This window comes from Passer montanus, unplaced genomic scaffold, assembly GCF_014805655.1.
Source record: "Passer montanus isolate IOZ18808 unplaced genomic scaffold, ASM1480565v1 scaffold47, whole genome shotgun sequence".
Classification (NCBI taxonomy): domain Eukaryota; kingdom Metazoa; phylum Chordata; class Aves; order Passeriformes; family Passeridae; genus Passer; species Passer montanus.
Genome location: NW_024369596.1, coordinates 2,062,750 through 2,088,688, shown reverse-complemented (window position 1 = coordinate 2,088,688; position 25,939 = coordinate 2,062,750). Strand labels below are relative to the sequence as shown.

At 53.0% G+C, this 25,939-nt stretch overlaps 1 protein-coding gene across 2 annotated transcripts in view; it reads left to right on the top strand.

Annotated features, from left to right (window-relative positions):
- Window positions 1-25,939, top strand: part of NECTIN1 (nectin cell adhesion molecule 1) — a 94,069-nt gene that overhangs the window by 27,308 nt on the left and 40,822 nt on the right. For both annotated transcript variants that reach the window (XM_039722009.1, XM_039722010.1), the window contains exons 2-5: window positions 15,989-16,339; window positions 17,103-17,405; window positions 17,873-17,990; window positions 19,733-19,884. In XM_039722009.1, coding sequence (XP_039577943.1) covers window positions 15,989-16,339; window positions 17,103-17,405; window positions 17,873-17,990; window positions 19,733-19,884 — 924 coding nt within the window. The remainder of the gene's footprint in view (window positions 1-15,988; window positions 16,340-17,102; window positions 17,406-17,872; window positions 17,991-19,732; window positions 19,885-25,939) is intronic.

Sequence of the window (25,939 nt, the reverse complement as noted above, 5' to 3'; positions counted from 1 at the left end):
TCCCAATTAAAATCCGTGCTTAGCTCATTAACCTAATTACACATTGTGTCTTGCTGGCCTCAGCTGGGCTGAGGGGGAGGCGAGGCAGCAGTGGGGGCAGGCTGGGTATCCATGTGCTGATCCTATGGGATTGTTTATGTCAAGTCCCATTGTCCCTTTGGCTGAGCAAATGGCCTTGGTGGGGGATTCGGAGCCGGGGCTGCGGAAATCCAGGAGGGTTTTGTTCCCTGTGTCCTTGGAACACGTGTTTCCTCTCCCCTGAAATGTTCCCTGAGCACACACCCTGCTCTGTGCCCTGCCTGTCAGGTGGCTCAATCCCACACCCAGCTCACCCTCACCCGCTGCGGGGAGCACTGGGGGAGAAGGAGAGCGGGGGAACGGGATGGGAGTGGGTTTGAGGGGGACAGGGGCTCCCTGGAAGGGGGAAATGGCTCAGTGCTGAGCACAGAGAACCCCCCAAGCAGGCAGATTCCTTTGCTGAGGCTGAAGAACACCAGAGCCCCCTGACTTGGGGCTTGCCCTGCAGGGAGCCATCTGCTCTGGCTCTCTGCTGTGGCACCAGGAGTCCCTGTCCCCTTCCCCCTTCTCACAGCAGGCTGCACAAAAGACCCCCCTTCTCCCATCCTGAATCCAAAATCCTGCACAAAGAACCCCCCTTCTCCCATTCTGAATCCAAAATCCTGTACTAAGGTGTCCCCTTCTCCCACTTTGAGGTCAAAAATCCTGCACAAAAGACCCCCCCTTCTCCCATCCTGAGTCCAAAATCCTGCACAAAGGACCACCATTCTATCCTGAGGTCCAAAAACCTGTAGTAAGGTGTTCCCTTCTCCCATCCTGAATCCAAAATCCTGCACAAAGGCCCCCCTTCTATCCCGAGGTACAAAATCCTGTACTGAGATCTCTCCTTCTCCCACTTTGAGGTCCAAAATCCTGCACAAAATTCTCCCTTCTCCCATCCTGAGTCCAAAATCCTGCACAAAGGCCCCACTTCTATCCTGAGGTACAAAATCCTGTACTGAGATCTCTCCTTCTCCCACTTTGAGGTCCAAAATCCTGCACAAAATTCTCCCTTCTCCCATCCTGAGTCCAAAACCCTGCTCCCAAGCCTGGCACAGGATCCTGCCTTCCCAGGAGTTCTTGGGAAGGGAGTCCTGCTGTCCTGGGCCTGTCTGTCCCACCGAGAGAGGGAACAGGAGCCTTCACAGGCTGGAGGCAGGTGACTCAGGGATTTGTGGCTTTTCCACACGAAAGTCTGCGGGGTGCAGCTGCCTACGTGGCTGCCTTCAAAGGCTTGGGGAGGAGGTGGCAGGTCCGGGCACGTCCTGCCCAAAACCGGCCCAATTTGGGAAAGCAAGTCGGAGCTGGAAGAGGTCAGGGCGCGGCTTCCCATGCACCAGGGCAAGGGAAACGGCCGGAATGGGGACCCTGAGTCCCGTGGGAGCAGCTGTGGCTTTCCCAGTACCTGCAGGCATGGGGGAGAAGGGATGGAGGCAGGGAAGCAAGAAGGTCTGTGCAGCTGGAAGGGGACAGCGTTCCCTGGACCAGCTTGAGCTGCCCTGTGGAGAGTTTGGGAAGGAGGCAGAGGGGGTTTAGGCACAGTTTGCCACATTCCTGCTGGGAAGGAGCCCTGCCATAGCCTCAGAGGCCTTCACACAAAGCCAGGATGGCCAAAAGGCCATCCCTGGTTGGGGAGAGCTGCTGCTCAGCCCTGGCTCCCATCTGAGCCCCTTGGGAAAGATCTGTTCCTTCCCTCTGCCCACACAGAAACACACCCAAACACCATTTTCCTTCCCTTGGGTTTGCTGTGGGCATCTGAGGAAGATGAAGGGATATGAGGGGACCACGGGGAACTGCTGGGAGCTGGGAAGGGCTTGGTGGGATGGGGACAGATAGAGAGGAGGGATCTGCGTCTCTGCTGTGTTAGGAATGGAAAAACAACAGCTTCAAACCCTGCTGGAGTTCCTTGGGTTTGGCAGTGGGGTGAGGTTTGCAGTTGCACAGCTCTGGGAGCACAGGCACTGCCCCAGCCCAAACATGGGTGCAGGGAGCTCATCCCCACCGCCATAATAAAACCTTAGGGCAGCTCTCAGCCAAGAATTTAATCTAACAGAGGATCAGCAGGAGCCTGGTGAGACATCCCAGCCCCGCTGGGACAGCAGGGCTTGCTTTGCACATTGGCCATTCCTTGGCTGGTGCTGTTTGCAGGTAATTAAAATGGCTTAACCCTGCAGCCCCAGCAGCTGCCTGCAGCTCGTTTGTCTCCATGCCCAAGGGACCCTGCCCTCAGTGTCTGCTCCAGAGATCCCCCTCTCTGCAAGGCAGGTTTGGAGGATAAAATATTTCATTACACGGGCAGAGAGGGAAGGCAGAAACTCAAAAGCCTTTTTCTAAAATCACTGCAGTGGAAAGAAGGAAGGGAGAAGAGAAAATGTAAAGAAAGAGGGGGTTTGTAGATCCTACAAGGAGAGAATTCTGAGTGTTCCTCTGTTATGCCAAGTGTATCTGGAGTATTCCCAGAGCAAACAGTGCAATTACTTTGGATTCACACTTTGCCACGGAGTTGTCAGGCCCGAGGTTCCAGCTCCCAAAGGGCTCTGTGCAGACTTGCAGATGAGTTGTTGTGCTTTCCCAGGGGATGTGGAAGCTCTGAGAGGAAAGGCCACGCTGACTTTTCTGAGGACAGCTGTAAACTTCCTCTTCCTCTTGGGCTTTGTGCTGCTTCCCTGTCTGAGTCCTTCCCTTGGGGACATCCACAGCATGTCCCCATCCTTGCCTGGGTGTTTGTGGGGCCTGGATAGCCCCCAGGGCTGGGAACAGCCTTGAGGATCTCACTGGGTTCCCTCTCAGCTCGCCCTGAGAAGAGCCTGTTATTTTCCTTTTCAGGGCTGTTGTTTGTCCCTGATGGGATCTCTCCCGAGGAAGGTGTGTCCCTCCCCTCGAGGAAGGCTCTTCCCTTCCCTTTGGGGCACATCCTTCTCGTCCTCTGTGCTCTGTTTGCTGCCTCTGTTTACCCCAGAGGCAGAACCCACCTTGGCACACTTGGATTGATCTCCTCTCCCCCTTCTTGGTCTGCTGTCACAGCCCTGGTGTTGTGACACCATCACAAACAGGAGGCTCCCAAGCCTGCAAGAAACTTTTGGTTTATTCAGCTGCCTCCTCTCAGAGTTTTTACTGACATCCAGACAATTCCTGTGACCTCCATCCTTCACTGCAGATTGAGCCTTTGAACTCTCTGAGCCCTGCACTAACAGGGGTTAATGACATTTATCTGCATACTTATCTTCCTTGTCCACTGCCTCTTGTCACTCTGAAGTTACTTCCAGTAACTGGAGGGTTTGTGGCACCCAGGTGACATAAACTCTTTTTCCAAGATGGGACAATTACTCTTCAAACAGGTTCAGAATCTCCTTTTGGTCTCTTTTCCCTGTCTTCTCTTTTAATTCATTTTCCATTCATTTAATCCCCACATGCTTATTTCTGGAAGTCTTCCTCCGCTACTATTCTGGTCAGTTTTTTTACCAGATTGGAAACGGGACTTTTTGTCCTCTTTCCTCTTCCATTAGCTATTTATATCCTCCCATCCATCTCTTCAGGTAGCCAAGCATCCAGCTGTGTTCTCTCTGCCACTCTGCTCCCTAAGCAACAAGTAAAGGTGGTTCTGAGCAGTCCTTAGCTCAAGCAGGGGTGACAAACAAGTGACACTGCAGCCTGGGAACCACCCCAGCCCAGCTGCCACGTCCAGAGGTGGTGGAGCACCGAGGGGAGCCACGGCCAGGCTGGTCCCACCCTTCTGAGGAGGAGTTCTCGTGTCCCTCCTTGGGATTCCTTCTGCACAGTTCCTCCTCCTCCTGGCATGGGAGGTCAAGGCATGGAGTCACAGCATGCTTTGGGTTGGAAGGGACCTTAAAACCCATTTAATTCCACCGCCTGCCACAGGCAGGGACAGCTTCCCCCAAGTCCCACCCAACCTCGCCCTGGACATTTCCAGGGATGGAGAGTCCACAACCTCAAAGCCCAGCCCAGCTCCCATCCAGGCCTCCAGTGTTTGTCTCCAGAGCCATTTCCCCCACCCTGGGCACTCCCCTGAGGGAGGACAGAACTGCTCCTGTGGGAAATGGGGTGTTTTGGAGCACCTCTCCTCGCTCCAGCCCTTGGGAAGCAGCACGCTGTGCTGGGGAAGGTGCTCAGGAGTTTCCAGCTTTCCCAAGATAAAAGTTCTGCTGGAAACCTGGAGGACCCTTTCATTCCTTCATTCTTCCTCCCACCAGGAGAGCTGGCTGACATTTTTGGGGTAAAGTCTGTCTTAAAATATGCACAATGTTCTGGAGGAACTGTGTCCATATTGTCATGTCTGCTCAAAAACGTAATAGCCTGGTTTGTGTTCCCTCTCTCCCTCTCTCCCCCTCTTTTTTGCCCCCAAATGTGAAAGGAACAGGAGTTCTCTCAACCAGCCTCCCCTGGAGTTGCTAGAGAGTGGAAAGGCACAAGCAGCAGACGGAGGAGGAGGAGGAGGAGGAGGAGGGCACAGCAGGCAGGTGCAGGGTGGGAGCAAATCCGTCTGTCAGGAAGGAGGAGCAGACAGGGAATGCACAGGGAGAGGGGATGGAGCGGGGCTGTGGGTCCCACACAGCTTGCAGGGCTGGCCCAAGCCCCCAGAAAACTCCTGACCCAGGGCCAGGGTGGGATGAGAGCCGGGAGAGGATGAACCCAGATGGATCAGAGCCTGAAGGTGGGGAGAGGCACAGGGAGGTGATTTGTGTTTGGGGGGGAGAGCTGTTGGAAAGGTCACCCGTGGGGATGACTAAGGCACGATGGGCTGGCAGAGTGGGCATGTTGGGAGTTTCAGAGGGAGGTCTCCTTCTGCTTTGTGGCTGTCATTTGAAACCTTCCACAGAAGGGAAATTTCAAAAGAAAACTTTGCCCTGGCTTCATCCAAAATGCCCCCAATTCCATGGCAACCAAAGCATCCCATCCTGGCTGCACTCCTGGTCGCTGTTTTACCATAATGCCATTTCAAAGAAATGGGATTCCACAAGGAAAAACCATTTCAAACTTATCAAAAGGGCTTTTTTTTTTTTTTTTTGATAGACTTTTGCCAAAATCAGCACGTTCCAGTAGATGGTTTTGGCTTGGACTAAGTGACACTTTTCCATCAGAAAAATATGCTGTGCTGGAAAATTTTCCACCAGCTCTGGTTATTTTTTTATAGCATGCTTTCCATTTTTGTGGCAGCCTCCAGTCTGAGCTGAGACAAAGCACACAGGAGTCCCCTGAGAGCAGTTGACCTCCTGGTCTTTGGAAGAGCAGGATGACTCCCTGGAGCTCTCCCCAGTGGCACAGCAAAATCCATCTGGCTTCCACATCCTTCTGCACATGGCTTGCTGCTCCCTGAGAAGGAAACAGGGAGTCTGGTGCTGATGGAGTTGAACAAAAGTCAATGAAATCACCATGAAAGTCAATAAAATCTGACAATTAAGGCCAGCTGAGCTGTTTAACCCTGAGAATCCAGGCCTGGTTTCTCCAGCAGCAGGCTGGGAATGGGGAGCTGGCTCTTGGCTTGCTCCATCCTGCTGCCTGTGCGTGGATCTCCACCAGGAGCTGATTGCTCTTGGTCTTGCCTTGTCTCTCATGGATCAGGACTGGGGGAACAGTTTTAGGGTAAATGTGTGATTCCAGCCTGCCACGGGGATTGAGGCCTGCCAGAGCTGTGGGGATCCCAATCTTCCTGGAATTAAAGTGAAACACTCTGAGAGAGGCCCCCAAAGGTGTTGAAGGTCGTGTTTGAAGGAACACCCTTGTCCCTGGGCACTGAGGCACTCAGCACTGGTGTCACTCCACCTCCTGAGGGACATTTGTCATCAAATTCCCCTAAGTGTTGTAGCACAGCCCAGCTCCTCCCTGGGGCTACCTGGAAGCACAAAGCCACCCTGCTGGAGAGTGGGATAATCAGGCGTGGAGAAGTCTTTAATTTCTCTTCCTGGAAGCTCACCTGTGTCCCTCACTGCATTACAATCACTAAGGAGATACAACTTTTGTGTCTAAGTCCCCGCTTAACTCAGCAGAAGGAGCAAAGCCCCCACTGAGAGGTGTCCAGAGGGAAATGGGAGTTTGTGAACTCCTCTCTGCAGGACAAATAATCTTTTTTTTTATACAGAATTCTTTGCTCCTCCTGCCTTGCCCTCTGCTCTGGTCTCTCTGAGCCCTTGCTGACAGCCCTCACCTTTCAGGGCAGGGAAGAGGGGCTGTACCTGTGTTGGTCTCCCAGGAAAGCAAAGCCCAGGCACCCCAGAGGATGGGGCAGGGAGCATGACCCGTGCTGGGAGGTCTCCCTGCTGGGCTCTGACCCTCCCTCCCTGCTTTCCTCCCCCTCCCCATGCTCGGCCTGCCTTTAATGGGTGGTCTTGTCACTTGTTTACAGTCCTGGCCCTTGCAGGCCCCTCTAAGCCCAGCAATCATTCCTCAGACAGCCTGGATGGAGTCTGGGATGGGAGAGCTGCATCTCCACCCAGCACGGGGGTCACGGAATGGTTTGGGTTAAAAGGACCTCAAAGTTCATCCCATTTCACCCCAGGGACACTTCTCCGTCTCCCAGGTTGTTCAGAGCTCCATCCAGCCTGGCCCTGGGCACTTCCAGGGATGGGGCAGCCACAGATTCTCTGACAAACCTCAGTCCCTCACAGTAGGGAATTTCTTCCTAAAATCCAATCTAACCCCCCTCCTTCTCAGCATGTGGGATATTTCAGAAAAGTGGGGCTGGCTTTGCTCAGAGGGTGAATGGCACACTCACCCCCAGCCTCAGTCTCTCCTAATTTCTGGCATGTCCTTAGCACAAAATCTCCAAGATTTGGTTACAGGCAAAAACCGTGAGCCACATTTTGAGAACCTTTAGTGCAGCTCTTACCTGGGCAATGTTTAGGTTTCCACACTCTGCCTACTAAATGGATTTTCCACTTCATCTCCCTCGCTTTCCTCAGCCATGGAAATGAGGGTGACTCTGCCATTTGCATCAGGGGTGGCTGGGGTGCGGGGCCTCCCCACAAAAAAAAAACCTCCATCCCTGCTTCCTCAGGTGAGAATTGCCACCATCCTCTGCACATCCTCTGCACCTCCAGCCGGGTGAGATTGCCGGTGCTTGCCTGGGTGGCCCTGGGCACATCTCTTTGTCATTCAGCACCTCTGATTTCCCCACCCCTGAAAGCAGGGGTAATAAGGCTTTCCTGCCTCTCAGGGTGTTGGAGGATTAATTAGTTGCTGTTTGAAAAGCCTTTTGAAGATGCAAAGCTTTTCTCCATAAATATGCAGAGTGATTCCTGCGGATGGGGCCCAGGTAGGGCTGGAGCTGGGTCTGCCTCTGCTCTGTGGAGACCATAAAATTTGAAATTTGTAGGAATTCCTTACACAGGGGCTTGATGATAAGAAAGCTGAGCAGCAGCAGGCTGGAAATCAAGCAGAGCGCTGAATTTGGGGTTATTTGTGCTCGCTGTTCTTTCTGGGCTGTTGTTCATGTGCAGGAATCTTTAAACAACCCAGACAAAGTTGGGAGGTCTGAGTCTTTCCCATTTCCCTGCAGAGATATCTCTAGGGCAAGATAAAAGCACATTAAAAGAGAAATCACAGGCAGGGAGCCAGCGAAGGGTGTCTGTCCATTGCATCTGTTGGTGCCATGTTTGCATTTGTCTTGTTTGCAAAGCTTTTCCCTACTTGTCAGCCACCAGAACATATATCACATTCTCCTGGTTACAAAAAAACTTGCTTGTTTCTGTCTTTTGAAACAAATTACAGAAGAACAGAGAGTGGCATTCCTGCTTGCGAGAGGAGGAAACATTTCTTTTTAACTTGGGGAGATACTGAGATATCAACAATATGTTATATCCTGAGAGATAATGGGAGGAAAGCAAAACCACAGGCAGAAAGCTGTGACTGTTAAACATACATTTCAACTATAAGAAAGTCAGAGTTTTGATCTTCTCCATGAGAATTACAGGGCTGGCCAGCACCAGCGGGGTTTGGCAGGGCTGCATTTCTCACCACGTTTTGGACACAAGACCAGCGTTTGGATCTTTGATAATTTCCTGTGACCGGGCATCTATGCTGATGAAAGAGGCTTGGTTTGAGTGGGGACAGAGGGAATTGGCTGCTGGGGCCAGCCAGAGGAGGCTGCCAGTTATTAACCCCGGGCTGAAGTCACGCCTGAGTCAGCAGAGTTTCGGCTTTGTCCCGTTCCCATTGTGGAGGCGAGTGAGTCATTCCCTGCTCCAGCCCTGAGAGCTCCCCCATTTCCTGCTCCTGCTCCAGCTCCGAGCCCACAGACCAGCGAGGGGAGGAAGGAGCTGATGTTCTCCCGTTTTTCTGTGCCATCAAGTTTATTTTTGTTTTTATTGAATCTCTTCAGTCTCAAGTTCCCTCATTTCGGAAATGAGGCTCTCCATGGGTTACTATCTTGATCCCCTCTTCACAGCTCCTCATTAAATCCCTCCTCCTTAGCACCTGGAGAGCTCTAATAGCGAGGAGATTTAGCACTGGACCAGTACTCCTTGAACAATATCCAAGGCAACAAGGAAGTCCAAGAAAGAGGCAGAGCAGAGAAAACACTCGTGTGCATTTGGGGACTTAGCCCATCAAGATAACGTCTCAGGACAGTCTCAGCTTAATTAGCTTCCCTCTTCTCAAAGCTCCAGCTTCTTTCCCTTCCTCCACACTTGATTTTCCAGCTTTTCTTCCCCACCCAACCACCAAATAAGCATTGGCTCTGCTTGTGGTCCTCTTTCTTTTGCTTACAGGTTAGAATTGGTAAGCAAAACGACCTTGGTTTTTTTCCTTGCTGGCAGGCAGTGAGATGATTCCAGAGAGAAGAGTCTTGGATTTTTGGTTCTTTGTCTTTGCCTGGCCAGCTGCCTGCTTTTCTTAGTGCAGAATGTCATCCTGGACATATCCACTGGTGGAAAAGTGGCTGGGGATGAGCAGAGGCAAGCGAGTGGCCTGGGGTGTGGTGGTGGAGACACAAAAGGGATGGGAAGATGTTTAAGGCTACAATGGAAGGAGGGCACATCAAAGAACGGCACAAGCATTGACCAGCTGGAGAGGCAAGCCCAGAGACAGTAGTGAACAAAACACGCCGTGTTCTATCACAGCAGTGGGGAGGGAAGGAGATGCGATGTGGAAATTGCAGGACAAAGGAGATTGGAGTTGTGAAACAAGGCGCTGGACAGGTGGGAGCAAGAACACACAGCAGGAAAAGAGCTGAGGAAGGAGCTGGAGTCACATCCAGCCCAGAAGGAGAGGGGGAATGAGCCAAGTGGCCAGGCTGGGGCACGGGGCAGGCTGAGTGTGCTCAGGTGTGTGGGAGCTGGCGCTGGATTAGCTGAGCGCGCCGGGGCGGGCGACCGAGCCTTTGTGCTTTGTTGCTGAGCATGGGCTTTGGGAGCTTTATTGCAGGAAGGCCTTTCCCAGTGCTGTGTCAGCTCTTTCTGCAGCAGCCCTGCTCTGCCAGCCTCCCTGCTTTTGCCATGGGGCATGTTCCCCTCCCCGTGACTTGGGGGGTGAAGCAAAGCAGCTGTGAGAAAGCCAGGGAAGGAACGGCAGGGAGTGAGAGCTGGGAGCAGAGGCAGGTTGCTGTTCCCATCCCACTCCTCTGCTTCGCAGCCCTTTTCCTGGCTGGAGCTTTGCAAAGTTGAAAAACTCGTGGTCTAGTCTGGTGGTCGTCCCTGTCTCTTCAATCCATGGCCCATCCCACCCTGGCCTCTGCTTTTCTTTTATCTCTTTCTACAAGAGCACTGGGACAAGCATGGCCTTGCTCTTGCTTGGGGCCTGTGTGTGAATCCCAGCCGTGGCTCAGTGACCAGATTTCCCAAAGTGTAACAGGGAAGAAGTGGAGCATCGATGGATGAGGCCCTTTGGGGAAGAGCTTTCATTCAAGGGGCTCCTGAGGCTGCTTTGTGCTCCATTTATCCAGAGAGAAAATCCTGCACAGGCAGGAGAAGGCTTTATCCCAAAGGCAGCCAGTGATGGCCTGGCTGGAGACCTCGCTCGATGCAAGCCATTGACTGGTGCTGGGATAAAATCATCTCTGCCCTGCTGCCATGGGCTGGATCTGGGTCTGAACCAGTGACCTCGAGGAGAGGACCCCGTGTTTCCCATTTACAAGCCAAAGCCCAGCCCAGTCCTTTCTTTTGAGAGGGATTTATTTGGCTGAGGGCCAGGCAGGCCATTGTACAATGATGCCATTTCCCGACAGCTCCCGTAAATCTCTCCCAGCTCCCTCTGGGAAGGGGGAAGGGATGCCTGGGCGTGCAGTTTCTCTCTTGGGGTGCCCCCACCCCATCCCCATGTTATCTCAGGCCTTTCATGTGCAGCCATGTCACCTGGAGCTATAATCTTGCCACATCTCTCTCATCTTCCTTCTAAGGCTCCCCCTCCCCTTGTGTTGGAAACTCAAGTTTTACAATCCCTGTGGTGCTCAGGCTCTGCAGGAGTGAATCAGTGGATGACAGAGAGGCCTCCAGTGCTGCCACAGGAAGGGCCTGGGGTGACTCACTGGAGCCCACTGACTCACTGGAGCCCACTCCTTCACTGCAATGGGCTCCCAGCAGGGCGAGGCAGGCCCTGTGCTCTTGGAAGAGCAGCACAATCCTGATTTAAATGCCTGGCAATCAATGCAAAGGCTCCCTGGCAAGAGCAGAGGTACTAACCCCAACCTCTTGGCCAAGCGCCACTTCACACCTTTGCTTCTTGCCACCTGAAATTCCCCTGCTGGGATTTAGGATCTTTTCTCCTGTGTTTCCCACCCTGCCTGACACACCTGGGATGTTCCTTTGGGCTGCTGGAGGCTCTGCCCCACAGGAGTTGTGTTTCAGACCTTTGGAAAGATTCAGCGTTCAGAAACACCAGGAGAGAAATATTGAAATGCCACCAAGTGGAAAGTTTTGGGCTCCTGTTCCATCCCACTTTTCCTTCATGGAAAATTTGCAGTGTCTGTGAGAGATACAGGACCACGGATGGGACATGATTGCCATGGCCACGGTGCTGTCCCAAAATCAGGTCCTTTTGTGGGACTTTGTGCAGGTTGAAGTGTGATGCATTGGTTTATCCTTCTGTAAGATCCCAGCTGCTGTGACTAAGAATCAGGAGCGATCCCTGTGACAACTGCATCAGTCATGATATTGCCACACCGAAGGGTGGCTCATCACACTCTGCCAAGGGCTGTTTCAGTGCCCTGGGGGGGAGATGAGTATCAGGGAACAGGAGGGAGAGAAATTGGTGAGAGGCTCAGCAGAGGCGAGGTTGTGCAAAGCAGAGTGGAGTTCACATGGCTCTTAACAAAGAGGCATTGAGTGAGGTTGTGACAGAGCTCACCCAGAGCCTGGAGATCATTTCCAGAGCTTTCTGTACGGGGGAGCAAGAACCTGATTTGCAAGTGTGGGAGCCTGGCTGGAACAGCACCTCCTGGGCTTTTAGGAAAAAGGGTTTCCAGCTCCAAGAGCCACCACCTGCCACTTCTGCTGTGTCCCAATGCCCCTGACACCCAGGGAGTGCAGACCTTCCTTCCAGCCCTCGTGCCTCAGGGCACCCCGAGCTGTGCACGGAGCCCCTGAGGCCTCGGTGAATATCTGGGCTTGGGATCGTGGGGAAAGGCATCAACACAAACCACTTCAGAGGCCAAGGTGGAGGAGTAGGATCTCCGAGGCCTGCACTAATGAGGTCTTGGCACCAACACGTCTTTGGCACACGGCTGAGCCCTTTTTGGTCCATGACAAAAAATAACACCACAAAACTAATGAATAAAATTCAAATGGGCAAGCTGCAACCCATCCAGCTAATCCTTGCTCGGGTGCTGGCTGCCCCTGGGAGGTGCCAGCATGGATTGGTGGGCACCGGGAGATCTGGGCTGTGAAAATGGCAGGATTCATCCCAAGCTTTCTCCCTGCCCTTCCAACCACGCGGATCGTTCAGCAAAGGAGAAACGCGGCCAATCCCAGCACTTCACACACACACACATCCAGCTGAATATGTTCAAACCTCTCCAGAGGCTGATTAGTGATTTTATTTTCTCCTCCTCTGCCGGCCGTGCGTGCTCATTGCCATCAATTATCTATGCATTTGCCCTGATGAATTATTGAGTGTGTAACGGGGCGAGGGAAGGCCCGCCAGCCCAGCTCAGTCACCTTGCAAACAAGCGCTCTCCAGAGCATGGCAGCAGCCAAGTTTGCCCTCTGGCTTCTGATTTAGGATGGGAAGCTGATCCAGCAACCTCCCAAACCCCTCTCCCCCATCTGTCCCCCTTCCTCATCTCTGCATCGAGGTGTGGGTGCTCCTGGAGCAGAATGGGTGCGTTGTTTTCCTGATTTAAAGCTTGGATGAGTGGAACAGAGAGAGTTTTTCCTGTCTTGCAAAAGAGTTGTTCAGTCACCTGGAAAGGAAACGCGATTTCCGCGCTGTGTTTGGGGTTTTTCAGGGTGTTTTTTTGTTTGTTTTGTTTTGTTATTTCTTCTGCCGGGTGTTATTTTTTTGTTTTCCCTTTTCCCCTGGAGCCTCGAGAAAGTTTGGAATGTGTTTTTGTCAAGGCTGCTGCGTGTAAGGGCCTGAATCCCAGCCTTGGCAACATTTGGCTGTTGGCAGGCTGTCCTCACTCAACTGGCACCAGCTTTTTCCCTGGCCAGGAGTCTGGCTCTTGACACCTGGGTACAGGAGGGTTCTGCAGGACCATTGTGGGCTCAAGATCAGGTTTATCATCTCCAAAATCCACTTTTTCTCCAGTTTATGTCCAAGCCCAGCCCGTTTTGATGCATGGGTCCCATGGCAGGGGGAGGGTAGAACTGGGAATTGTTGCTGCTGCTCAAGGTCAAGATAAATAACTTGATTTTTAAAAGGGTCAGTTCATTAATTTGCAGGGAAATCACAGCATAAAGGAAGGGCACAGTGATGATGGATGAAGTGAGGGACTGGGCTGACCTCCCCTGTGCTATCCATCAGATTCCCTGCTGGAATGGCTGCAGCTTGATTGACTTTATCTTCATTCGAGAGGCACATCTTTGTTGCCCATCAGTGACGGCCTTCAGCAGTGCTCACGCCAAGAGGGACTGCCAGCCCTGCAGGGGTGACTCTGAGGAGAATCTGGTGGCTTCCACCCTCTCCTGTCTGCAGTTTGGCTCCTCCGCTGCTCGCGGGCACCAGAGCAGACGCTGAGCCGTGACTTCCTGCGCTGGCGGACGGGGCCGCTTTGTTGGGGCGTGGAAATGCCGGTTCAAAGGGCCCCGCTGGGCCCCGTGGGGGGTCAGGGAGCTTGTGGGGAGCACAGCCAGCTCTTGTGGGGAGCAGAGCCAGCTGTGCCAGCGCCCCAGCCCCGGGCAGGCCCCGCTGGGGGCACGAGCCCTTGGTGCAAGAGGCGCTGATGACTCCGCGCTCCCCCGGCCCTGGGAGCTGAGGGAGTGCTGAGCACACCCACCCAGGCTGGGCCGTTCCCAAGGCCCTGGCTACGTGATTGAAGTGCTCCCCAGCAAGCTCCCACACGCTCCTGGGAGGCTCTGGAGCCTTCCGAGCCAGACTGCTTGGCAAAGCTGCTCCTCACCTCGGCGGGTGTGGGCAACGCTGCAAGAGGCTCGCTCACCTCCGGGGTGGAAGGAGCAGCATATGCTGCACAGCATGGTGGAGACATCTCCCCCTCCCCTGTGCACCCATTCTTCCCTCAGATCCCAGCGTGGCCTCATCTAAACCCAGCCTGTGCCCTCGTTTCATCAAGGAGGATGTTTTGGGAGCTGGTGGCAAAAAAGTCCTCCACTGTGTCCTGCTGCTTGGGACATCCTTCTCCAGAGGGGAAACATGGTCCAGATGTCTTTCTCAGAGTGGGGACATCCCTACCCTCTGCTTTGTGGAGGGAAAACTGTGGGGGAGATGGCCCTGGCTGTGCTGGGAGGGGAAGGGTGCACCCTGCCAGCCCCAGAGGACACAGTGGCTTCGTGCGTGCAGGCACTTGAGGGCACCAGCGCTTTGCTGTGGCTGTAAGAAGCTCTGGAAAACATTCCTGAGCACCCAGCTGCAGTGCTGGGGTGTGGGGCTTGGCTCGGGGAGCAGGGGGCAAGTTCACACAAAGCTCTGGAGGCCGAGTTTCGGTTGGAACTGCTGATGGCTGTGGTCAGCTGGTGGCGTCTCGTGGCCAGGCTGGGTTGTTGGGGCTTGTCCTCAGGGTCACAGGAAGGAGAAGGGAGAAAGAAGAGGTGTGGATGAGATGTGGGGATTAGGATAAGGCTGGGAACAGCAGGCAGGGAGCAAGGGGGCAACGTGGAGTGTGGGTGGAGAAGAGTTTTGTCTGCCTGCACTCGTGTGTGTGTCTGTGAAACTGCAGGAAGGAGACTCTTGGAGAAGTCCCAGGGCACATCTGCCACGGGGACCAACACTGAGGAGTTTATTTTAGCCTTGGACAGGGAGCCATTCATCCCTGGAAGAACAGAGTAGGGTGACATTTCTGTTAGGAGGTGCTGTCTTGTTTCTCTTGCTCTGCATTTTTCTTTCCCCAGCCCCTCTCTCTGTTCCATTACTCTTTCATGTTCATCACTCTCTGTACAGAACATGAAAGAGTTGTCTATCTTTCTTTTTTTATTATTATTCCTTTCTTTCCTTTCCTGCCCAGCTCCCAGAATCCATCCAATTGCAGATTCTCCCAGAAGCTGGGAGCAAAACCCGCTTTTCTCGTTCTTCCCACCTTGCCTCTCTGTTGTATTTATCATACAAATACTGGCTGTATAATTACCAGGGCATTATCTCTAAACACACAGATCAGAAAAAGACACAGTGGCAGCAAAGATGAATTTCAGGGTCAGTCTGGTGGGAGATACTTTTCTCCATCTGTCAGGGGAGGAATCAACTGAGACAGAAGAGCTGTCATGGACTGCAGCTCCCACTTTTCATGACCACCTTCACAGAATCAGGGTGGAAGGTTCCTAAATTCAGCCATCTCTGGGGTTACAAAAAGGCCACAGAAACAATTGGATGATAGAGGGAGATCATGCAAGGTGTAGAGGCAGTGCCTTAACGTTGTTCTCGTATGGGAATTACTGCTGCCCTGAAATGAGGGCTGAGTCTTTGCAGCTCCTTTAATTACTGCTGCAGCTCCAATGGGATTAAATGGATGTCTGAGTGTGTGTTAGCATATGTTGGGATGTGCTGTGCTGATAAACATCAGGCCTTTCACATGCCTGCGGACACACATGCCCTGCATATTTACCACAACTGACTCAGTGTCACCCCGAGCTGAAGACAAAAGCGAGGAAGGTGTTATTGATCCAGCCTTGTGCCTTTGGGTGATGATGATGATGAGCCCTAGGCTGGGCTGGTCGTAGTGGGAGGAAGGTGTTATTGATCCAGCCTTGTGCCTTTGGGTGATGATGATGAGCTGGGCTGGTCATAGTGGGAGGAAGGTGTTTATGGCCAAGAATGAAGCTGAGGGTGGATGCAGAAGGTGCCTGTAGCCACAAATTGCTCTTGTATCAGCCATGCCAATAGGAAACACAAGTCCTGTGAGGAATGACTGAGGGAGCTGGGGGTGCTCAGCCTGGAGAAAAGGAGACTCAGAGATGCCCTAATCATTCTGCACAGCTCCTGAGAGGTGGCTGTGCTCAGCTGGGGTTGGGCTCTTTCTCCAGGCACTGACAGAACCAGAGCACACAGCCTGCAGCTGCACCAAGGGAAATACAGGTTGAATATTAGGAAAAAAGTTTTTCCCAGAAAGGTGATAAAGTTCTGGAATGGCTGCCCGGGGAGGTGGTGCAGTCACCATCCCTGGGTGTGTTTAACAAAGCCTGGATGTGGCACTGGGTGCCAGGGTTGAGTTGAGGTGTTGGGGCTGGGTTGGACTCGATGATCTTGAAGTTCTGTTGCAACCTGGTCATTCTGTGAATTCTGTGAAACAAGTGGAGTGAATAGAGGAATTCCTGACCCTGATGCCCAATAACCACAGTGCTTCTGAGAGCACTCACAAGCTGTCATTTCGTTGCAGGGCTGCAAGCTCAGAGTGTCTTGGTCAATGACACCGTCTCGGGGTTCATCGGCACGGACGTGGTGCTGCACTGCAGCTTCACCAACCCGCTGCCCATCGTGAAGATCACGCAGGTGACGTGGCAGAAGGCCACCAACGGCACCAAGCAGAATGTGGCCATCTACAACCCCGCCATGGGCGTGTCCATCCTGTCCCCCTACAAGGAGCGGGTGACTTTCCGGAACCCTTCCTTCAAGGATGGCACCATCCAGCTGTCCCGGCTGGAGCTGGAGGATGAGGGGGTTTACATCTGTGAGTTTGCCACTTTCCCAACCGGCAACCGGGAAGGGCAGCTGAACCTCACCGTGCTGGGTAAGGCTCTGGGCAGGCTCTGCAGGGTGAACCTCCAGTCCAACAGAGCTGGAGGAAGCTGAGATTCACGTCCTGGGAGATCAGGGTGAATTTGGGGTGTAAATTGTAGCTGGGATTGATTTTTAAGGTGACTGGGAAGAGGTGAGGAGCAGGGAGAACAAAGCAAGTGGTTCTGAGACAGCTGAGCTGTCACACCTCTTGTTCTTTCCAAGCCTCAGTTCCCCTTTTCCCTCCACCTACACTCCTAATGGAGGTGCAGTAACAGTGACCAGGTCCCTGTGGGAGTGGTGAGTTTTAATGAGCTGGGGCTGTCAAGAGAGAAGAAGCCACAGATTGATCCTAAACTCAAGCAGAGCTTGTCCCTGGAGCTCAGGGCTGTGAGTGAACAGACCCCACCCAAGGTCTACATGAGTTGTTTTCTCTCCGATTTCAGTTCCTTTCTAACACAGGGATGAAAACCTCTGGGAGGAAAGGATTGACTTTCCATTATCTGTGCATTTAGGGCACCTCCACCATTGTTTCCCCATAAATGATGCAGGAAGACGGTGCAAGGCACTTATAGGCACTGCCATAAAGCAATTATTACATGGGAATTATTGCTGGCAAATTGCACACTCTGGACTCACCACAAGCCCTGTCACAGCCTCAGTGGTGTTAGATGGCTCTTGGGATGTAGCAAACAGAGCAGCATTGCTTTTCTAACCATCCCTTTGCACCCTTTTCTCCTCTTTCTCCTCCTCCTCCTTTCTGCACTCCCCTGCAGCCAAGCCCACCAACTGGATGGAGGGCACCAAGAGGCCGCTAATTGCCAAGTCTGGCAGGACAGAAAAGATCCTGGTAGCCACCTGCACCTCCTCCAACGGGAAACCCCCCAGCACGGTCACCTGGGACACGAAGCTGAAGGGGGAGGCGGAGTTCCAGGAGATCCGCAACAGCAACGGCACCATCACGGTGATCAGCCGCTACCGGCTGGTGCCCAGCCGCGAGGCGCACCGCCAGCAGCTCATGTGCGTGGTCAACTACCAGCTGGAGAGGTTCACCGACAGCATCACCCTCAACGTGCAGTGTAAGGGGCCTGGCACAGCTTGGGGGGGGCTCCCTGCTCAGGGATGGCTGGGGGATAGGCTCTGGGGAGAGGGGGGTGTGTGTGGGGCTGTGGTTTTGGTTTTGAGAGTGAAAGGTGAGAGGATGCTTTGGAATAATTGTGGGTTTTCTCTTTTTCTTACCTTCTTTCTCTGCCTCTGTTATGTCCCTTTTGCTCCCCTTCTCTCTCTCTTTTGGACTCCCTCACGTTCCTTGTCCCATCATTTTTCCCTCCTCGTGTTCTCTCTCCTTCTCCCACTCCTTCCCCCTCATCTCTTCCTATTTAATTTTCTCCCCTTTCCCACAATCCTTTCCTTTCCTTTCCTTTCCTTTCCTTTCCTTTCCTTTCCTTTCCTTTCCTTTCCTTTCCTTTCCTTTCCTTTCCTTTCCTTTCCTTTCCTTTCTCTCCTTTCCCCCCCTGCTCTCCTCCCTTTCCCCTCACCCCTGCAGATGAGCCAGAAGTCACCATCGAGGGCTTTGATGGCAACTGGTTCCTGAACCGCAAGGATGTGAAGCTGATCTGCAAGTCTGATGCCAACCCCCCAGCTCACACCTACGAGTGGAAGCTGTAAGTGTCCCCAGAGCCCCGCTGCCAGCAGCAAATGTCACCTCCCAGCAGGGACAAGGAGTCTCTGCAGACACCTCGCTCCCCCTCTGGTCACTTAGGGCCCAGTCCCATTAGTGTCACTGGTGTCACCCCAAGTACCCCCCGTGCCTGTGGTGAAGGTGGCTGCCAGCTCAGTGCAGCCTCAATATCCAGGGAGAACTTCCCCTTCTCACCTCGCTGGGGTCATATTCTGCCCTGGTGACGTGAGGCAGCTGAGATGTGACAAGGTGATTAACGTCACCAGCACCACCAAGAGCCTCCACAGCAGAGCTGGGAGAGAACCCAGGATTTCCCTACTTTGAAAAGGCACAAATGACACAAAATTTGTCTGTGTGTGAACAACCTTTCCCTGGAATCAGCCCCTCACGTGACTGACATTAAACAGCAGCAATTCCTTGTCCTCAGGTTTCCAGCTTTTGGCTGAACACACGAAAGGGACTTGAAAAGTGAGTGAGGGGTGTCTGGGCAGTCAGGTGGGAATTGCTACAACCTGATGTGGTTCTCTCTGCTGCTCTTTATTCTCTGTAAGCACTCATGTAGCTTTAAAAGAAGAAGATCAAATGGATCCTTTCTTCTTTTCAGCTGGCATTTGTCATCAGGAGAGAGGCTCTCAACATGGCTTTGCAAGGAGCACATTCTCTCTCATTCCACTTCCCAGATCAAACTGTTCAAAGTGAAAGTCTGAAGAGGATTGTTTTTCTTGCCTTTTTTCCTAGTTCTCCATCCCCAGCTCTCTCCATCTGTTGGTTCTGCCAGTCTGACTTAAACTCCAAGAGGCTCTCTGGGTTCCTCACAACATTTCCAGGAAAGCCTCAGAGGCAAAAACGCACCCAAGGCAGAAGAGATGCCACTTGAGGCTATTTCTGTGCCTGGGGTGTAAAACCCAGCAGTGCTTTTGCTCTCCTCCCATTTGGATGGTGATGAGCAGCACTCAGGGCAGCTGGCAGAGGAGGCAGCAGCCTCCTGGAGCATCCCACACCACCCTTCTGAGCACCCTGTGCTCTTGTTTTTGTAGGTTCAGGGCTCTATAGGACCATGGTTAAGGTGTTTTTCCATCAGCTTGGGGATTGTTGGCTTGATGCAGCTGGAAAAGCTGTGTTTTCTGTACATATGTGTACAGGTAGACATGCAGAATACATGCTTTTAGGCACTTCTTTACAATCCCAATTATACCCCCGTTATTCCCTTTTGTTTCTTATAAATTGCTGACAATATGTGCACATTTGGGTTGGGAGGAGGGGAAGGAATTACTTGAGTAATTTTTAATTGCCTAAGAGGAGTAATTACTTTACTTTGCTTCAATAATTAAGAATAACCAGGCCATGTGTGTCTTTTCCTAACACACAGGGTTGTTTCTTTTTTTAAATTTTTTCATCTGCCTTTGTCAATTTATTTTCTGTATCTCCGGGTTTAGTTTTGCATTATTCCAGTTTCACACTTACCTGATTTCCAACATGGGCAGGGCTCTAAACCAACACTGAGTTCGAGTTGAAATTAACACTGGCTGATCAGGAGAGTTAAATGGACAGGAAATTGGGCTAAAACAGGGTCAGGTTGTGTCCCTTCCCTGCCTACATTAATGGGGATTTTCCAGCCAGCACCTCCAGCTTCCACACTTACCCAAGGGCAAGCACAGACCCAGAACGCTGGTGTCACCTCTGGGTGTCACCTGTGGGGTCAAACATGGTTTATGTCACCCCCAGGCCGAACGGGACCCTGCCAGGGAGCGTGGAAATCCAGAACAACACCATCTACTTCAAGGGGCCCGTGTCCTACAGCGTGGCTGGCACCTACGTCTGCGAGGCCACCAACGCCATCGGGACACGCTCGGGCTTGGTGGAAGTCAATGTCACAGGTAGGACAGCACCTGGGCTGCTCTGCAACGTGGAAAAAACGGTGGGGAGGGAGACAAAGGTGGGAGCAGCTCCATCTCCTCAATCACCACCGTCGCCTTTTGGGGGTGGGAGTCTCCTGAGGGAAATGGGGCAGAGGAGTTTTGGCTTGGTACTGGTGTTGCACTGGTTTGTTTTGGATTTTCTCCTTTCCTCCTGTGGTCTTTTTTCTTTCTTACACCAATTCGAGTTGTTCCCTCCTTGTCTTCTGCTTTGGATTCAGAGAGATTGTTGTACATGTTTACAGCAGAGGCACGTCAGGGAGATATTGATCAGAACAAGGGGCAGGATGAGGATGTGGACTGCCAGAGAGGCAGGAGATGGATGAGTCACTTGGTCAGGAGGGTGTTTGGTGTTCCTGGTGTTGGGCAATTCTCATGATTCTTCATCTGAGCTCCTTGCAGTGCTGCTGTGAACTCACTCACCTGGATCCCTGTGGGTGCTGGAGCTTTGTCTGCGCTCCAGGGAGGAACACCATCCCAGGGTGCAGGCAGTGGGAAGTGATGCTGTGATGTCACAGGAGACAGAAGGAATCTGATGGCCTGCAGAGCCCTGTGGCCACAGGAGGGAGGGAAAGACACGTGGGCAAGCTTGGGTAGTGTCAGGGAGAGAAAGTTGTGTCAAGAAATAGCTTCGAGAGAAGAAATAACATATGGCACTAACCTGATTTCTGAAAGTCAGACTGACATTGTGAGACATCACCAAGTGGGATAAGTGGCTGTGGGTGCTTTGAGAGGAGGAAAGGGACAATTATCCCATTCCTTTGGGGCAAAAGGAGCCATTTGGGTTATCAGGCAGTGAGTGGTGGGTCTCAGGAGGGCTGGAAGTGCCTCTTGGAGCAGTGAGATGGGGCACAGCCACACTGCAGTGACCTCTGGGCTGCAAACAGCCTGAACAGGATGGGCAATGAGGTGAACGAGGAGCACTGGGGGCTTCCAAGGCACGGGGAACACAGGACAGGCTCCCAGGGCTGTCACCTCTTCCTCTGCCCAGCCCGAGGCAGTCAGAGCCTCTCCTGCCACCCCAGTCCTTGGGGAGTTGTCTGACCCGAGGGTGATGAAACCCCAGCCCCCTCCACAGCTTTCTCTGGTGGTAAATGCTGAGCAAGCACAGAGCCGAGTCTTGGGCAGCTAAAATTAGCAATAACTCCGTGTTTGGCTAAAATTAGCAATAACTCCGTGTTTGGCACCTCAGCTCCCCTCTCTGTAACTTGGGCAAACCAGGCTAAATCTTCCTCTAGCCAAGTGCTTGGAGGTCAATGGATGGGATGTGCTAATTAGATGCTAATTACCCGGTATTTATTTATGATCGTTATCACTGGAGCAGGCCTTTCATTCACACCTCCTGCCCTGGATCCCTGCCTGCTGAGCTCTTCCTGGTACAGCCATTTCTCTGGGGGCTCTTTCTTGTGCCAGGGAAAGGCACTGGAAGAACAAAGCCCTTTGTGCCCAGCCTTGCCCAACCACCCAGAACCAGGGCAAGGCCAAAATCAGCTGCTGGCCATTCCAGGGGAGTTGTCACCTCGGTGTTCCTGGGGCAGAGCCTGGTACAAACTGAGCTGACTCCCTTTGGCAGCAGAAATCCATCCCACGCAGTGTCCAGAAGGTTGGGGCACGTTTGAAACAGTGAGCAGAGCTTAAAAACCCCCAGGCTCAGCCCTCAGACACAGAAGGAGGTGGAGCAGGGACTGAAGAAGACTTTGAGAGTAACAGGCCCTCACTTTCCATCCCTCCATAGCCTCTGTGTCCATTTCTTGCTGTCATTCTGCCTGTCCAGCCTCCCCACATCCTTTGGGGTGTCGGGGCACCAGGCACAGCCCTCTCCTCATGGTTCCTGCCCGTTTGGATGTGTCTCAGCACCACAGTGGCACTGAGGGTGGCTGCACCAGCTCACCTGCACGGGCTCCTCCAGAGGTGAGGGGCTGTGGGCTCCCCCTCTGGGGTTTGGAATTGTCTCTTTTCCTGGTGTTTTTTTCAGAGGACTGGAAAAGAGCATCGTTCTCAGGCTCCACCAGCCCTGGGCTGGCAGAGGAAGCGGGGGCTGGCAGGATTTTTTGGGGTTGGGTTGGTGTCTGCCTGCCTGCAATCTCAGCTGGTTCCCAAAGGTCTGGGTTATGGGGTTGAGGTTAAATGAGAGGGAATGAAGGGCACACCCACAGCTGCCCTTCAAGGAGGGATTAACAGCCAACCCCACAGGCCAGGCCTGCACCACATTAAAAAAAAAAAGCCTTTAATAATTCATGGGATCTGAATATGTTTATCCAGCTCTCCCTGAGGAGCGATTAGCCGGTGCTGGGGAGGGCTCAGCCCTCCTCGCTCAGCTATTACAGGTACATTTGTTTGGGTCTTGCAGGCAATTTAGGGATTGTCAGTGGACCACGAAACCTCTTTCAAGAGCTGCATGCAATAAATGGAGTTCAATCTAGTGAGCAGCCAGCCTTGGGAGAAAAAAAAAAAAAAAAACAACACAGAAGGCTGATGCAGAGTAAACCCTGCAGCAGCTTTTCCTCTTTCTGTCTCCCTGTTCTCCCCGCTTTTGCCACCCAAAATCTTCCCTCCAGGCCCCAGAGAGGAAAAGTACAGGGTTGGTCCAGCCCCCTGATGGGGAGGGCAATTTGTTCAGAGGGAGAAGGCTGAATGCTTCCATGAGAGTTATGGCGCATTAAAGAGATTGATAAGTGGAAATTTAATATTTTATTCCAGCAATCTGTTCCCCTAATAGCTTCTCCTGCCTTGCAGGACCTTTGTCAGTCGCAGGCAAGCCATGTAGTGTGACATGTAACTATTTATTACAGGCAGTGGGTGATAGAATAAAAGGCTGTGCTTATGGACTGCACGTGTGTGGTGGTCCTGCACAGAGAACTGGCCATGGATATTCACCTGTGTGATCCCAGTCTGCATCCTGGCTGTGGATATTCACCTGTGTGATCCCAGTCTGCATCCTGGCCATGGATATTCACCTGTGTGATCCCACTCTGCATCCTGGCTGTGGATACTCACACCTGTGTGATCCCATTTCTGTCTTCCCCATGGATTTAAGCACCTGTGTGACCCCATTGGACATTCACATGTGTGTGATCCCATTTTTGTCCTGCCCATGGACTTACACACCTGTGTGATCCCATTTTCATCTTGGCCATGGATATTCCCACCTGAGACCCCCAGCTTTCATCCTGGCCATGGAAATGTTTTTCCCAAAGCTGCATGCACAGGGACAGGGCAGGAACAAAGCATTTTCAGGTGGGAATGTCCGTGGATTCACGAACATGGGCTCTTCTGGGTGCAGCAGGGCATGGACACCCCCTGGCCCTGTGCAGGAGACATTCACCCACTTGTGCACTGGCTCCAGCCAGAGGAAGCACAAGGAGAAAGGGGAAAAAATGGCAAATGGAGCTTTGAAGGAGACTCACAGAGCTGGGGCATCAGGGAGAGCCTGTGCCAGCAGCTTTGCAGCCCTGGCCTTGGATGTGCTACAGGCTGGGGGGTGAGGAAAAGCTGGCAGGGGTTTCTGACCCCCCCTGCCTGCTTGGCTTCCAGCAGGGAGTTATTTACACACCAGCAGCGCTCTCGTCCCAGCAAGGTCACTGCAGACAGCCCCTGGGGCTCGCTGGAGCTGCTGCCACGCTGCACTGGGCTGGGAAAAGCCCTTGCTGGGAAGTCCTAAATCCCAGCTCCTGCAGCAGGTGCTCCCAAAGCCAGGCAGATTTAGGTGGGAGGATGTAGGGCCGGGGGGGGCAAAGAGGAGCAAGCCCCGAGGGGGCTCTGGCTGATGCTAATCTTCCAGAGTGGCTGTGCATCCTGTCTGGTGGCATCTGTGCCAGCACCCCCGCGGGAGCAGGGCCTGACTGACAGGGGATAGGTGACCTGAGAGGGAGATTAAAACCTAAGACACGTTTGGCATGTGGCCCGAAAGCCGTCACACTCTGAAAGGCCAGCGGCAGCTGCTGAACTGCTGGATTAGCTGCCAGTGGTTTTTCCATCCCCACCCTCCCTGCAGGAACCCCTGGGAGGGAGGGGGAAGCTTGGAAAGCTGGAGATGGACATGCAGAGGTGCAGGGGGGAGGGAGAAGGTCAGCAGTGCTCTGGGCTTCTCAAATGGCAGCTTTGTCCTGAGGTTTCTCCTTATCTTCCCTCGTGTACATAACACACGAGCAAAGTCCTGGGATAATTTGGCGTGGGCTGTTCCGGCAGGGAAAATTTGCCATCAGCAATCTGGCTCCTGAACAAACCCTACAGGGTCATTTCTGTGTTTGCTGAGGCCATCTGGGAACTGGGAAGCCCCGTGAATATGCTGGAATTCAGGTTCCTGTTCCTCCCCGGAGCTGCTGTTCGTGTTGTGTGGATGTTTGGTTTCCCAAGGTAGAAGGAAATCCAGAGTCTTCCTCTGGAAGAGCTTGGGCTGACACATGTCCAACAGCTCATGGAGTTTGACATTTTCTTCCATGCCTGTGGCTACAGGGAGAATTTGGGCTGGTGCTGGCTTTTTCCTTGGTCTTTAGGATTGAGGGGAAAAGGATGGTAATAGGACTTAAAGGAAAACCATGTCCACAGGAAGCAGTCTTTTAAAATATCCCAGCAGATGAGCAGAAGAGCTTTTGAAAGCTGATTTCCAGTGGATCTGCATATCACAGAAGAATTGCTGGGTGTCTAAAAATACCCTTTTTCTGATCTGGGCCCTTCCTGCTCCTGTCCCTCTGGGTTCTGTGATGTCTAATGAGGTTTGGCTCCCACCTCTGCCAAGGATCCCAATCCAGCCGTCTCCAGGAGCTTTCTGATAGGGATAATTTCAGCTCCTTCTCTCACACAGCACTAAAATTGGCCAGCAGGTTCAAAAAAAGCAGCAGATAAAGGATTGATGGACAGGTGGGATGATTTGCATGTGCCTCATTTTTATTGAAAAACAGCCACTAAGAGAAAGATTCTTTAAAACCTGTACTTTTGAAGCCACTCTTGCTATGGGGAAGGTTTGGGGAAGTTTGTGGCCTCATTGCTGAACCCTGGGCTGCTGCAGGAAGAGGGCAGGAGATGCCTGGAGCCTTGCAAAGGGATCAAAGAGAACCTGTGGGCTGGGCCAGGTGCCAGGCTGAGCCCGGGGTGACCTCCTGTCCCTGTCCCTGCTCTCCCAGCTGCTGTCCCAGAGGTCTGGCTGCTGGCACAGGGACAGGAAGCTGGGCTGAATGCAACAGCTGGCAGAGGCGGGCACGGGCAGATAGTGTTGCTGCTTTAATTCCTATTCATACAGCACTCCCTCTTTTTATAAGGGCTGGGGGGTGGCAGGCGGGGGGAGGCTTTTCATGCTGGCATTAAAGCCTGGCTTGTTCCCCCTCCCTCGGCTCCGCTGTCTCCTGTTTCTCCAGGCTGCTTTTCACAGGGGCTTTAATTCTCTCCAGACTCTTCCTAATGGATTTTTCACGTGGGGCCCCCGAGCACGCTCAGGCATCGCACCGGGTTCCAGAAATTTCACGCCCCCCTCCTCGGACACAAAAAAAGGGGATCCTTTTCCCACACTTCCCCCTCTCCCCTTGGTGCTGCTCTGTTTGAAACGGGGCGGGCAGAGGGGTGGATCCCAGTTTGTGGGATTGGCGGTCGTAAATGGATCTGGATGAGGGGACAGGTGACGCGCTGGTCCCCGCTCGCCACCTGCCATGCCGAGCCCTTCCTTCCTTCCCGGGAACACCACTCCCATCCCTTGAGTGCCCACCTGGCTCCAGAGCTAGCACGGGTCTGTGCCGCCATCCAGTGGCAGTGCCGGGCTCTGGAGTGGCCCGACCCCCTCCTCCCACACCGACCCCACCCCAGGGTCACCCAGGAACCCCCAGAGCCCCCCTTGTCCCGGTACCGGAGGGAGGATGAGGAGGGAGGAAGCTCTGGGGGTGATTTGGGGCTGCTGGTGGGTGATCTTCCCCCTTCCTTCCTTCTTTCTTTCTCCCTTCCCTGTTTTCTCTGGCGTGGGAATGGAAGATGGGGATGGGATGAGGGGAGAAAATAGTTCCTTGACTGAATGATGTGTGAAATCCAC